We start from the raw sequence: 14,811 nt of genomic DNA, 5'->3' as shown, positions 1-14,811 counted from the left end.
GGAGAAGGGGTAGGGGAGCAGGTGTGAGTGAGGGCACCCAGGAGAGGAGGCATCTGAGCCAGCTTTCTTAGCCCTTCGGGAGTTTCACATCTGCAGACTGGAGCGTCTGGAGCTCCCTTTTCTCCGAGCTCCTCCTGAGTGTCAGAATAGAGGCCCAGCGCTGGCAGGGCCCAGCATAAAGCATCCGGTTCTGGGATGACGAGGAGACTGTAGTGAGTGTGATGTGGCTGCTGGCGTACAGTGGTGAGAAGGATGTTGCAGCCGAGTTCCCACTCCGTAATGAAGAATGCCGTGACGGATGAGCGAGGTCCACAGTGGGTGCAGCAGTTGAGATACTCACATGCATGCCATGTATTTGCCATACTGGGTGTAGTATAACTCCTTCACTGTGCAGATGTGGAGCCCCAGAGAAGGGAAAGGACTTTCCCAGGACCTTGCAGTGAGTCATGGAGAACTAGAACCAGAACCCAGGATTTCAGACCCCATCTCTGTTGGGGGCCAGGCCCTGGTCTCAGCCTCCTTCCACCTGCACAGGCACCACGGCCCTCTACCTGTTCCTGAGCGTGCACCCGGACCTCAGCAGCAACTACCCCAGCTCAGAGACCTTTGAGGAGATCCAGTTTTTTAACGGCCACAACTATCACAAAGGCATCGACTGGTGAGTGGGTCTTTCAGGCCGCAGCAGCGGGACAGGGTGGCCTTTGTAGAGCCTGCACAGGAGGAGGTCTGCCGGGGCAACAGCAGGAAGCAGCTGGTGCTTGCTCATACCCAGTCAAGTTCCTGTAAACAGGGACAAAGCGCAGTGACCCCAGAGTCATGGGCTGGAACCTTGTCGTAGATGGGACACTTGATGAGGAAGCCCTTGGCCCCTTTGCATTACTGCTCACAGCCAGAGGCTACTGGAAGCCGGAGTCCAGCCCCTCCCTTGCTTGCTCAGGCACATCCTGAGGTCCAAGGTCCTGAGGGCTGGAGACAGAGCAGGGGCCAAAATCCAAGTGTTCTGACCTGAGAGCTGGCCCTTCCTGCTGTTCTCGTGGGTCCTTCAGAGGCGGGTCGCTAGCCTTCGGGGGCGGGGGGGGGTCCCTACATGGGGGGAGGCATGGTTGGCATGGCAGCTTCCTACAGAACCTGTCACCAGAGGTTACCCTGCGGGGTAGGGACCATATGGGGATGGTTTCATATTCTGATTTTTCAATTTGCATCTTTCTGTTTATCGTTTCTTACCCTATCCATGTGTTACTCTTTTTTTATGTCAGTGGTTTACCTGGGTGGAGAGATGATGGCCATTCTTCCAAAGGTTTTCTTTGGTATTTTTCTATGTCTATTTCTCTCTCTCTCTCATCTCTCATATCTCTATTTACTTACCTACCTACCTGTCTCTCTGTCTCTATCTCTAATATGTCTACATCCTCTTATCTAAAACCTGTCATGGCCAGACGTATTGTTGGAAGTCAGCATGTTTCAGATCGTGGACGAGTAATGTGCCGCAACACCCACCATCTGCACGGTCGGGGACAGCGCCCTGTTAGCAAATACATCAGTACGTCTGTGGCAAAGGGCGTAGATATTTATACTCGGTGAGATGAATAAGTCTGGTTTTGCTGCCACGTGCCTTTGCTACAAACATGAGGGGAAGTTTCAGTTTTCAGAGCTTTCTCGGTTTAGGTATTACAGTGGATTGTGGACAGGAAGATGCGTGTTAGGAAGAAAATTCAGAAAGAGGAGAGAGGGAGAGCAAGTCGTCAGCCGCATTCCCAAGATTTTGACTTTGTAGATGTGAGTAGGGTGGGGTGCAGGAACCTCACAGGCCCCCTGAGCGTGCACCCGGACCTCAGCAGCAACTGAGAGTAGGGTGGCTCTGCTGGAGGGCCCCCTGGGACCACTCTGGAGAATCTCTGTCTCACAGGACAGAGCGGGGATCCTACACATTAACTAAGGTGGGCCTCGTGGTTCCCACAAACCCCTGGAAATGTCCCTCTACTTTGCCTGAGTAGATGCCCTTGTCGGGGGGAGTCCAGAGTGTTCATTTAGGTTTCTGAGGGGTCCTCAACCTGGAGATGGTCCCAAAGGACGGGTGTGGACTGTGACTCTGGGTGGCATATAGCAGGTTCATCTGGGAAGCAGCTGTCGTTCCCAGTCCCAGCCCGCCCCCTAGAGGCAGTGAAGGTTAGGGCTCTGTCAGCTTTCCTCTGGGAGCATCTGTTTAGGATGGAGACACAACAACCCCTTCCCATGCTGCAACCCATATCATGCCCTAAGTCTTCAGCTCCTCCTCACCTCAAGGATTTCTGAAAAGGGAGACTGCCAGTTGGCCATTCCCCTAGGACCCCTGCCAGAAGTGAGCCCCTGCTGGCCTGGGAGCGACACACCTTGCTTGATTCCGGAAGTTCCAACCCCAGCGACCCTTGCCCTCTGTGCTGTATCCCTCAAGCCCGTTCCTCATGAGTCTTGACTGTGAGCCCCCTCTCTGGGCTTCCTGCAGGTACATGGAGTTCTTCCCCATCCCCTCCAACACCACCTCTGACTTCTACTTTGAGAAAAGCGCCAACTACTTTGATTCAGAAGTGGCACCCCGGCGGGCAGCCGCCCTGTTGCCCAAAGCCAAGGTTCTGACCATCCTCATCAACCCAGCGGACCGGGCCTATTCCTGGTACCAGGTGAGCCAGGCTGGGGCAGGGCTTGCGTCGGGGCACGGGGCTCTGTCTGCCGCTCAGCTATGCATTCATTCAAAAGATTTTTACTAATCGCCTATCATGTGTGCTAGCTAGGCTCCTGGGTAAGGTGAGAATAGAGTCCCACCTCCATAGTGCTTCCAGCCTGGTGGAGGAGATGGGCAGAAATCCTTGGAATCCCAGCCAACAGTGGCCTGCTCACCATCCTGGCCTTGTCTGGGGTCCTGCCTCGCGGTCTGACACCAGTAAGAGGTCAAGGCTGTTTCTACTTTGATTTGGTGGACAGTGCTCTGAGCTGATACTAACGGTGACCCCTCGCTGGACACTGGGTGGGGTTGGGGGTGGGAATTCAGGGAAGGACAAGACACAAGACCTGCCATTCTCAGTGGAAGTTGCAAACCCCTGATCAGGTGAGGAAGTTACCGGGACTGCGTCCGTGCCAGAGTGTGACTTCTAGTCCTTACTTGACTATGTAAGAATTAGAACTTTCTTTCATTTTGATGATCTGACTTAACTTCTGCTGAGCACCATTCCCTTGGGCTTTAAGGAGAGCATAGGCTTGGGCCTCTTTGGGGGTGTCCTCCCCTGCCTGCCGTGTGCTGGGGTATTGCGGGTGGCTGGTCTACCAGCTGGTCCAGAAAGGCTGCCCCGAGAGGCCCCTTTGGGCAGTTCCCTGTCACCCTCTGAGCCTGCTCGCCTGGCCACTCTAGGTGGCCAGCTCCACTCCAGGGCCTTGCTGGGCCCATGCTACTGGCAGGGGCCGGCTGCAGACCCTCCCCCACTTCCTCTGAGCTGGGCACGGTCCTCAGTGGGAGGTGGGGACAGGTGAGGGGTCCCCCGATCCAGGCCCCTGGTCTCTGGACTGGGGGAGTTCTGCAGGAGCCAGCGGCCCGTGGCATTATTTCAGGCGGTTCAAACCTGGCATTTCCTCCTTTCTACTTCTGCCCCAGTCCCTCAGCCATGGTCTGCTCAGGCAGCCGTAACAAAATATCATAGATTGGGTGGCTGAAACAACAGAAATTTGTTTCTCATAGTTTTGGAGGCTGGAAGTCCCAAGATCAAGGTGCCACCGATACAGTTCCTGGTGAGAGGGCTGTTCCTGGCCTTTAGACAGCCGCCTTCTCCCTGTGGCCTCACGTGGCAGAGAGCAAACCCTCTGTGTTTCTTCTTTACAGGGAAGCTAACCCATCACCAGGGCCCCACGCTCCTGACCTCACCTAAGCCTCATCACCTCCCCAAGGTCCCATCTTAAATATTACCACATTGGGGGTCCAGGGTTCAACATAAACATTCGGGACAGGACATTCCATCTTTGACACTTTCTGATTTCTATAAAGGAGAAGTTATTAATTCAGTGCAAATGGCTCCGAAGTCCTTTCTAACACTGCTAGGCTGTGTCTTCAAACAAAGAGTATGAACTTGCAGGTCACCATCTGTAGCAGATGTCTGTATCTGGCTGGCATTTGAGAACGTTGCGTTCTTGTTGTGTTTATGAACTTTCTGTATATGACAACTGTTCTAGTTATCCTTTTATGGAGGGAATAGTGGGTTTTAGTTTGAAATAACTGTATGTGAATAAGAAAGATGACTCAATGTAAAGTATGTTGGCATTGGCACATACTTTTTGTGGATGTTGCAGAAATTTCAGAGATGGTTTGCAAATTACCAACATTTGGAAACTCTCTTCTCATCCAACTCATGTCTTGCAAAGATGTCTAGGGCTCAGAGGGGCCAGTGACTTCCCTGATGGCAGATGACGATGGGAACAGAGCCAGGACTTGAACCCTTGGCTCCTGGTGTCAGCCCGGGGTCGTCTGGCTGCCTCATAGTGCTCTGCCACTAAAGCTTCCTCCTTTGTGCCTTCTCCATGACATGCCAACCTTCCCCCCTTGCCCGCAGCACCAGCGAGCCCACGATGACCCAGTGGCCCTGAAGTACACCTTCCACGAGGTGATCACGGCTGGGCCCGATGCGTCCTCGAAGCTGCGCGCCCTCCAGAACCGTTGCCTGGTCCCTGGCTGGTATGCCACCCACATTGAGCGCTGGCTCAGCGCCTTTCACGCCAACCAGGTAGCTGCCTGTCCCTCACCCTTTGGGGGGCAGTCTCAGCTGGCAGAGAACCACAGACACTCTCGCCAGTCATGGGGCCAAAATGCCACCACGGGCAAGTTAGACCTTTGGGGTCTTCAGAAGTTTCCGTCTCGTCTATCCCAAGGTTGATGTGTGAGAATTCCCCAAGTCCTTGTCTCTTCACAACAGGGTCTGTATCCTTAAGGGGACCCAGATTGCACAGCACGTTTTAGGAAAACTTGGAGGACTCAGGAGAGTGGCCTGTAGGCCAGGAGCTTGGGGAGAGGCCAGAGGGGGATGTTGTAGAGATCGGAGCAGTGGGCAGGTTTGGTGACAGCTCAGACTCTAGGGAAGGATGACATTGGTGAGGGGAAGCTGACACTTGAGGACACCTGCCGTCCAGAGGTGGAGGAGGAAACAGGTTCTCCGGAGTGCAGGGACCCCAGTTTGTAACCATGGCTGCTGACCCAGGGGACTGGGGGCCTGTTTGCCACTGGAATGAGAACGGGGTCAGATCGCCCTTCTCCCTTTTCTTTATTCCAGATTCTGGTCTTGGATGGCAAGCTGCTGCGAACAGAACCTGCCAAGGTAATGGACACAGTGCAGAAGTTCCTCGGGGTGACCAACACCATTGACTACCACAAAACCTTGGCGTGAGTATGGCCTTGGCTTTCAAACGGGGTTTCCTGAGTGGGCAGCTGGGCCAGAAAGCGAAAGGCTTAACGGATTATGGGGGAGACACAGGCCAATTAGCATCAACAAATTACCAACATTTGGAAATTCTGTTCTCGTCCAACTCATGTCTTGCAAAGATGAGGAAACTAGGGCTCAGAGGGGCCAGTCTTCCCTGAGGGCAGAGGACGATGGGAAACAGAGGCAGGAGCTGAACCCTTGGTTCCTGGCTCTCTTTTGTACGCATGTCCTTGATGGCAGTTTAGCAGAAAAACTAATGTTAATACGACTTGCGTCATATTTATAAAGGTATTGACTTAAGAAAAAGGGAGGTGATGAATCTGTTCTACTGTGGTCGGTCTCATTCCTGGGTGTTCATTTCAGTCTGGGCTCAACGTTTCTCAGAGTGTTGTATCTAAGTCAGTCAGATGGGCTGTGAGCAGTCCCAATTCCCACAAGGTTTCTTAGTATTAGATTAGCACTTAAATATAGTTTCAGGAAAAGGAAACTGCAGAAAGCGTCGATGGCACCCCGTCATTCGCGCCCACCGCCAATGCACTGATAGTGCCCCCAGATGAGTAAGCGCCAGCGCGCGCTGCAGGGGCTCAGGGCCGGGCAGAGGCGAGTGACACACGGCGGGATGCGGGGCGTCTCAAGAAGAAGGAACAAAGCCACCTTCCCTGGCTGCCTTCCGAGGGAAGTCTCACAGCAAGAATGTCCCTTTCTCACTACCCTGGAAGTGGAAGGTGGGGCAGGAAGGGGAAGCAGCTAAGGGTGTGGGCTGTGACATCAGAGCTGCGTGGGTGGGGACCCCAGATCCACCTGTGACTTCTTTAGCTGCGTGACCTTGAAAAAAATGTCTTCGCTCCTTTAAGCCTCGCTCCCCTCACCTGTTAGTTGGGGATTAAGGTAATAACTGTGTCGAGGGAAGGCGTGCGCATGGAGCTCGCACCCCAGCGCCTGGCGCAGGGCGATGCTGCATGGGTGTTGCTGCTGTCTCCTCACCATGCTCTCCGTTACCTGTGCCCGCCCTGTGGCCCTGCCAGAAACCCTCCTTCCTTCACCTGCCAGGTGTGAATCCTGTTTTCCTGCTGTCCCTGTGCCCAGAATCTCCTAACGGTCCCTCACCTGGGGCTGAATTCTGATGCCACCGTGCCTCCCCTCCCCGGGACAGCTTCAGATCTCCTCTCCCCAAAATGCCCTTGAAGGCCCAGCACGACTTCAAATCCCGAAGGCTGTCTTCGTGCTATCATTTCTGAAAGTCACTCCACAAGTGAAACTTTCCGGACGGCGGCTCACATGCTCTGAGCCTCCCCGTCTCCTGGCTGGTAGTCCTAGTTCCGGCTGCAACGCGCAGCCTGCGCACGCCCCGCCTTCGCAATTCCCAGAAACCTCTCCTGAGTGTTCCCCAACCCAGGGGTGAGCAACACTTTTATGAAGAAATGCAATATCCACCATTGTAGTTAAGCATGTCCGTCCCTGGAAGACGGGGCAGGTGGACTTAGTGGAGTAAGAGACAAAATGTGGGCCAGCAGCTGCAGGTGTTGGCCCCACGCAACCTGTGAGTTCCAGAGTGTGCAGAGGGGCATTCATTCTGTAGCCTCCCAGGCTCCACCACTCCTGGGGTCTGTGACCATTGCCTTAAAATGGGAAGGAGGTGGTCTGGGCCAGCTCACACCCACAGGCTTTCCCCACCTCCACAGGTTTGATCCAAAGAAAGGATTTTGGTGCCAACTGCTCGAAGGAGGAAAAACCAAGTGTCTGGGCAAGAGCAAGGGCCGGAAATACCCAGAGATGGACTTGGATGTAAGTGGTGGACACACCGCCTGCAGCAGCTGGATAAATGGACAGGGTCCCTGTACTGGAGGGCGCCTTCTCTCCCCTTCACCCTGCCCCCAGCACGCTGATGGCCTTGGTTCTTTTTGGATGGCCTTCTTAAGAAAAGGAAATAATGGCTTGGGATAGGGTGGGTCAGAATCAATTTAGTCAAATGAGTATTTATTGCCTTCTCCTGAGGGCTGAATGCTACGGGGCTTTGAGGATGAATCAGACGTGTCTTTGTCTTGAAGGAACCCCTAGTCTAGGAGTCCCCCCGAGGAGGGAAATCAAGTCAACACAGCAGTGAGTAGAATCCAAGGCAGGAGGTGCTCTGTGCCATTGGAGAGGCCCAGGCCCGAGGGATTTGGGATGAGGAGGGGTGAAGACGCTTTCCCAAAGGCCGGGAGGGGTCTCTGGAGTTGGGCCTGGAAGGACGGGCCGCATTCGGACCTCTGGCTGGTTGGAGAGAAGGCAGGTCAAAGGACATAGGAGAAAGGTCACACACTGTGACTCTCATTATGTTTGCCTTTTCGCGCCTGATTGTGCTTAATTCTCCCTCTTTTCTATCACAAGAAATTGGACCTTTTGTGCTATGTTTTGGTGCTCCTACTAGGTAGGGGTGTCCTTTTGGAGGCTACCCTTTTGAAGAAGACTGTGAATGAAACCTGGGCAAATGGGATGGGGCCAACAGCATGGTGGCCTTAAGGAGAAGGGATTGCTCTTGAGAGAGCACATCCCCCAGATCTGAGCTTTCCTTCCTGTTACAGTCCCGCGCCTTCCTGAAGGACTATTACCGGGACCACAACATCGAGCTTTCCAAGCTGCTGTACAAGATGGGCCAGACGCTGCCCACCTGGCTGCGGGAGGACCTCCAGAACACCAGGTAGCCGCGGCCCCCCAGCCAGACCGAACGTTTGTGATGGCAGGGACGTCCTGCCGCGCGCTGAGCCAGACTGACCTGCAGAACGGGGAGCTGGGCCTGGGCTGGCCAGGCCCGTACGAGCAATACTCTGCCAGAGCCCAGGCAGGGCCCGGAGAAGAGCCCAGGCCAGTCTGCAAGCGCCTCAGAGCACCCAGCGCTGGGTCTGCGGCCTCTAGGACCTCCTGAGCCACCGGGGTCCGTTCTGTTCGCAGCCATCTGCAGGGAGGCCACCCCCTGGGAGGAGGGGGTCTGTGAGACTCTCTTTTCTGTCCCTCACTGTGTTCTACCAACCATGGCCTCTCCTTTGCCCGCCCCTCCCTGCCCCGGCAGGGCCTCCCCTCGGTCTTTGCTGCCATGTTGTCCCCGTCCTCCAGACAGTACGGGAGAAGAGCCCAGCTGGGCCTTTCGCCACACCAGGGAGAGAGACTGGACCTTCCGCGGGGCCAGCCGGGTGCCCAGAGTCTGTTGCTAGGCTGGACGTGAGGGGGGTACCTCGGGAGGACTCTGAACTTCCACACACGTTCTGGCTCATACCTTCACCTCTCACCCGCCCTTTTTGGGGAGAGAAGCACGGGTCCCGACAGCATCCGCCTGACACTCAAAGCCTCCTGTGGGGCCCTGGGGCACTGCCATGCCACTGGGACCCAGAGACCCAGGCCTCCACCCCCTCCCCTTTCACCCTGGGGTATGACGTGCGTGGTGTTTCCTGTGGTAGAAGACGGAGGCGGTTCAGGAGTCTGCCAGGATACATGTTCCAGTGTACACACAGCGCCCCCACGCCTGCCCAGCCGCCGCCCCCGGCCAGCTCCGGGCAGAGCTGGGGAGAGGCTTTGCCCCGGCGACCTGTGGCTGAGGGTTCCTAGAGGCCCCCTTAACCTCCCCAATACTAAGAAGCTAAAGTATTTTAATATTTTGTTTTATTTCTTGGTGCCAGAGTTTATACTTTGGGTGCTGGGGTCGCACTGTGTTATATATATATATATATATAATTTGTATATATATATTATATTTTTTTGGTTGGGTTTGTTTTTAATTCAGTCATACAAAATGGTGGCAAGCCCCAGCCCCGTGCACGAAAACGAGACGGAAGGGAGGGGGCGACCACGTCTTCCCGCGTCTAGGGCCTCGCGGCAGCAGTGCAGAGGTGCCCTGGGAGCGCCGTCTGTCTCTCCCAAGTGCCGTGGCTTCCAGGGCTGCGTCAGGCGCACAGAGGGGTTGAGACACACAAGGAAGACCTGCTCTCTCTAGGAAACCCGGCTTCATGAAGTGCGGGGACCTGGGGGAACTTTAGCCAAAGGAAACAGCCAGGCTGGCGTGGGCGGCTGGGCGGGAGGCTGGCCTGTCCCCTCCCCTCACATGGTGCTAGGTGGGGAGCTGCCCTGGGAGCTGGGGGGCCGCAGGGACCCGCAGGGCTATCTCCAGGCCTCCTGCGGACAGTGGGTCTCTGGGTCGTTTCCTGGTTGGGGTCTGCTCCTACCCTCCTTCTAACAATGTGAAGTGACTAAACTGGGGTGCTCTCCCCAGCCCCTCCCACTGCCAGTTCAGCTTTGAACTGACACCCAGGAAGTCCTTTCTGGAGAGCCTTGCCTTGTTCACAAGACAGTAGCGTCTTGGGGTTGGAAGGGCCCCTCGGCTATGGAAACAGCGGGTGGTGGCCTCCCTGGCCGATGTCACAGAGCTGGTTGGGAGCAGGGCCAAGAATTGAATGTGCAGCTCCCGATTCCAAGTCCAGTGCTCCTCTTCCAACGCCACACTGCCTCTGAACCCTTCCTTGGGACCCTACTCTGTGCCAGGTTCCTGTCCCTCCCTCAGTCACACCCTTGGTCACTCCAGGACATAGGGACAAACCACTTCTTCCCAGCCAGGGTGCCTTTGAGCTTTCTCAGATCTGCATTTGCATCCCTGTCTTGCTCTCCCCACCTCCAAAGGCTCTTCGCAGTCTGCAGGGCCTGGGTCTCTTTCAGCTCTGAACCAGTTCCCTTTCTGGGCCTGAGTAGGGTGGCTACTCAGCGGGACCAGCTGCGTGCGCGTGGTTTCCTGGCCCCACCGTGCTTCCCATCGGGGCCTTTGAGCCTGGGAGTCCTGAGCCTGTCAACCCTGCGGGGGACAAGGAGCCCAGTGTCCCAGGACGGGGTGGCATGGCAGCTTGTACGCCCCTGAAGACTGGCCCACGCTTTGGACCCAGACTCCCACAGAGACTTCCACAGGGCAAGTCCCCGGTCTCACCTCCCAGCAGTCAGAGAGGGGCCTGGGCTCGTGGCCTGTGAGGACCGTCCAGTGCCACACTTGCGCAGTCCGCCCTCTGGGCCTGGACGCCGGTCCCCGACCCTCGGAGCTCTGAAGGCCTTCTGGCCCGGCAGCTCCACTTCTTGGGGCCTCTGGCCCGAGGAAGGCGCGGGCAGGTGTGAGACCCCGCAGGAGAAGAGATATTGGGGATTTCTGTCCAGTCCCTTCTGGGAGGCTGGGGACGTGACCTGCCGTGTGTTCTAAGTCTGGTCACTGCTCTTCCTTCCCTTCCCTTCCCACTGATGAATCTTTCTCAAGGACCCACTGCCAGGACCTGCAGGTATTGCGGAGGGGACAGAGAAGTCCCCCAGGGACTCTCAGCTACTGAGTGAGCACACAGGTCCCCTCACAAGAAGAAAGAACCAGAGGTCGTTGGGTGCAGCAGCATCAGCTTGTTTAATGTTCTCTAGTTCACTGCAAGCATTTGGCCAAAAAGAGAGAGAAAAATAGCTTAAATTGTGTAAATGACTTCATCACCCATTCTGCCGACCCCTCCACGAGCCCTCGCCTCAGAGGTTGGGTGCAGCAGGGAGTACGGCTGACGCTGCCTCAGCCACGCGGGGTTCCAGAGTCACCTATAGGGCGGGCGTCTTGTGATAGGCCTTTCCAAGGCCCTAAGCAGGAGCAGCCAGTGTCTCCGGGGCCCAGGGGAGGGGGCAGCAGTCTGTCCCCAGGAGCAGAGGGCTACCGGGCTGCTCCAGAGAGTGGTGGTCCCCACGTGGGGCTGACCCCACGGGCTTGTTAACCCACCACCTAGATTTAAAATTGACATTTTGGTACATTTGTTTTCTCTCACTATGTAGAGTTTTTTTGTGAATTAACTTGAAAATAAAAATCAGGAGACTTCACCCCCAAATGCTGCAGCCTGCATCTGCGAAGAATAAGACATTTCTCCTGTGTCGTGACCCAGTATCACACCGGAGACAGCGACACGTTCACATCTGCCCTCTGATCCGTATTCCTCTTTCCCCCAAAGAACTTACACTGGGTTTTGGAATTCGCATCCAATCAAGGGGCACGCGTTGCATTTTGTAACTTTTTAAATCTCCTTGGATGTTGAAAAGTCTTCCTTCTGCTCACTTTGATTTTTTTAAGTGGCACATCTCTGAGGCCAGTGGGCCTGCTGTCTTGGAGAAATCCAGCATTCTGCGTCTGTCCTCTTGTTCTCCCCCGGTGTCGCAGGACGAGTTCCCCTAGCCCCGCGTTGTCAAGACCAAGTGAGGTTGTGTGGATTTTGCCATTGTGCTGATTGGACAGTTTCCCTCCAGCCTAAGGCGCCCCTTTAGTGTCACCTGTACCAAGTGCCAAACCAGCAGAGGGGCCAGCTGGAGCTCCTGGAGCTCAGCGGAGGGCGAGAGAGGCCGCCTCGCAGAGGGGCCTGGGGGTCCTCAAGGAGGAGGAGGCCCGAGCGTGGAGGCCGGACCAAACGGTATAGGGCCTCTTGGAAATGAGACGTCTCTGGCTCAGAAAAGCCTGTGCTGCCCGCTTTGATCCTGGTGATGGACCTCAGGGCGCCAAAGAGCATCCGAATCTCTCTCTCTCTCTCTCTCTTGCTTGCTCTTTACCTCTCCATCTCTCTCTCTGCTGGGGTCTCTCGGCCTTCACTTCCGGGAGGCCCGTGGTCTGTGTGCACTGGAGTAGAGCCAGGCCCCGAGATTGTATCGGGTGGGTCTAGCTCAGGAACCGCCTCCCACAAACGGGGGCAGGAGGGGAAGAGCACTGGGCTGGAGGCAGGAGGTGGGAAATCCCATCCAGACGGTGTACAGTTTAGTCGCTGCATGAGAGTTTTCCTCCCAGGGCCTCAGTTTCCCCATTTATAGAATGAGCAGGTGAAACTACAGCAGGGCCCTTCAAATGTCAGAAAGGAAGTTAGGTTTGCTCTCGGGAAGGGAGGATGAGGGCCGGCCCGCCCCCACCCCTGCCCCCATGGCTTGCCCTCGCCAGCTCAGACAGCCGGAGGTGTTTTCCGCTCCTTCCAGGGATGGGTGTTGGTTTTGTGTGGGGTCCACGTCAAGGGCTTGGGGGACTCTGGCTGTGTTTTATCCTAATAAGTTCACCCCTCCCTCTCTCCTTCCTCTCTGTGGCCCTTGAGGGGAATGAGGGAGGAGAGGTTTTCTCTGACTGTGCTAGCTTTTATTATCAGCAAGAGGGCTCCTTTTGTAATTTGTGCATGAAATTCATGTCATTTCCTGGGGAGAAGAGAGGGCTGACTGGAGAGGGTGGGGGGCACGCTGGGGGAGCAGGCTGTGGCTGCCTTCCCTTGTGGGGGTGGGGAGAGGTGTGGAAAGGGGGCGCTACCCAGCTCACCTGATCAGGGCTCTTGAACCAGCCGTTTTGGGTTGTGTTAAAAGTGGGAACCTTCCTCCATTAATGTACAATCTCGAACTAACTGCTAATAAAGTGGGGTTCCGTTTGTACGCATTGCTCATGTCTGTCTCTCTGACCTAGGCCTGCGGAGGAGGGTGGAGACGCAGATGTCTGCGTGCATGGCCACTCTGGCCACCCCTCCCCCCACACGCGGTGACTGGGACAAATCTAAGGTCATTTCCACAGGGTTGTAAACTGAAGCTCTTCCAGATAGCAGAGGCCCAGCCCCAGGGCCACCAGCCAGGTGGGGCATCTCAGGTGAAGAAGAGCCTAGACCTTTAAGCGCTGGGGCTGAACATTGCCCTGGGGATTGAGGCTCAGTGTCTAGAACCCGTTCTGCCACAAATGTGTCTTGTGACTGGGGATAAGTCACTTCTCCCTTTTGAACCTCAGTTTCCCTTATCTTTTAGGGGTGTGGAGGGAATTGGACTGGGTGGCTCTCCCTGGAGAATTTGCTTAAAACACCAGATTCCCAGGCCACACCTTGAGAGACTTCTCCCTGACAGGTGCGGGGTTGGGCCCAAGCCCCTGCACTTTAACCATCTCTCCGGCATGCCAGGGCACCCCACTTTGGAAAACCCTGGCCCAGGTCAGTGGTTCCCTACAGGCTCTAATTAATTCAGCATCCCTCGTCCAAGGAACAAAGACTTTGGATCAAACAAATGACCTTCGAGCCCTCCCAGCCTGGTTGAGGTTTGCCGGGGAGAGGCCCTGGCCAGCTCTGCCATGCCAGTGTCTGGACCTGTCCCCTCAGAACCCCCTGCAAAGCTTGGAAAATGCCCATTCCGGAGTCCCCCCAAAATCCATTCAATCAGCCTATGGGAACGGGACCCAGCAATATGCATTTTAATAGCGCCACCTAGTGTGAGCCAGAGAAGGTCACAGAAATGGCCGCTGCTAAGGGGCCTGTTGGAACCCAACTGGAACACGCCGAAATGCCAACGCCAATGGCTCAAAAGCCCATTGGCACAGACCACTTTGCAAGTTGTCATCTGGGAGCTCAGTACGGGTCATGCGGCCTCACCAACGAGATTGTGGCCAGAGGCTGCACTGCTGGGAACAGGTCCAGGAGGCGTGATACAGAAAGAAGACCTGCACCAGGTAAGGGGCTGGGCTCCATCTGAAATGTTTGACTTTTAAAACAGCAAAGATTCTTCTTTAAAAGAGAAACTTCATTGGAAACCAGGTGAAGGCAGGGGGCTCTTGGAGTGGGGTGAGGGTCTGGGCTCATGAGCTCCACTCCTTCCTCCTGGTCCCCCATCCTGTCTGGAGCCCTAAGATTCCTTGAAACATACTGTGAAAAGCCAGTCTGGCTGCTCTCAGAGGTCCCACAAGACAGGCAAATCCCCCAGGTTGAGTGGACAAAAATGCACTAGCCCCTCCTCACCCCCTTTAGCAGGGATGCTGCTGCGGAAGTCGGGTGCCCCAGGGGCAGGCCAGCTCCAGGGCTGGGCATTTCCCCCAGAAAAGCCCTGGATTGTGTGCCCAGGGTGATGTGTTTCATAAGAGCAAAGCACCGGGAACAACCTTGATGTCCACCCATGGGGGATCAGCCAAACAGCCTCTTGTGTAGCCACAGGCTGGAACATGACAATGCAGCTGAAAACATTTAGTCCTGCGGGCTCATTTCTTCCAGACAGACCTACCTACACACCGTGACCATTTGTGGAAAGAGAATGCTACATAGTGTGTATTTTTTTCTGGGAGTATAGATACATATCTCTGACACCAAACTGGCAACAGGAGGGGGAGGGGACCGAGAAGAGGGGTCTTCCAAAGGGACTTTAGCTTTGGCGGAAACATATTTTAAAAAATTATCCATCTGTGGAATGAAAAAGTCCTAGTAAAGAGAGCTAGAAATGAGCAAGGCAGAAAGGAGGAGGCCCCTCCCCGGCAGCTGGACCAGTGGGAGATGGGGCCCGAAGGCAGTAACACCATGACCTTGGCCTTGACCTTGACCGGCCCGTCGATCCCGTCAGGGTGCAGGCCCAGGGCAGTGGGGGC

The 14,811-nt window shown here is 55.5% G+C and overlaps 1 protein-coding gene across 6 annotated transcripts in view; it reads left to right on the top strand.

Annotated features, from left to right (window-relative positions):
* The window catches only part of NDST1 (N-deacetylase and N-sulfotransferase 1), a 57,276-nt gene extending 44,436 nt beyond the window's left edge, over positions 1–12,840 (top strand). For all 6 annotated transcript variants that reach the window (XM_054568177.1, XM_054568179.1, XM_054568174.1 and 3 more), the window contains 6 exons: positions 535–658; positions 2,483–2,657; positions 4,572–4,742; positions 5,286–5,395; positions 7,118–7,220; positions 8,000–12,840. In XM_054568177.1, coding sequence (XP_054424152.1) covers positions 535–658; positions 2,483–2,657; positions 4,572–4,742; positions 5,286–5,395; positions 7,118–7,220; positions 8,000–8,119 — 803 coding nt within the window. In that variant the 3' untranslated portion in view covers positions 8,120–12,840. The remainder of the gene's footprint in view (positions 1–534; positions 659–2,482; positions 2,658–4,571; positions 4,743–5,285; positions 5,396–7,117; positions 7,221–7,999) is intronic.
* Positions 12,841–14,811: the final 1,971 nt, after the last annotated feature.

This window comes from Pteronotus mesoamericanus, unplaced genomic scaffold (assembly GCF_021234165.1).
Source record: "Pteronotus mesoamericanus isolate MK-2021 breed Mesoamerican mustached bat unplaced genomic scaffold, CSHL_Meso_final contig_2, whole genome shotgun sequence".
Taxonomy (NCBI): Eukaryota; Metazoa; Chordata; class Mammalia; order Chiroptera; family Mormoopidae; genus Pteronotus; species Pteronotus mesoamericanus.
Note: the sequence above shows the minus strand (reverse complement) of the source record. Positions and strands in the feature narration are given on the sequence as shown.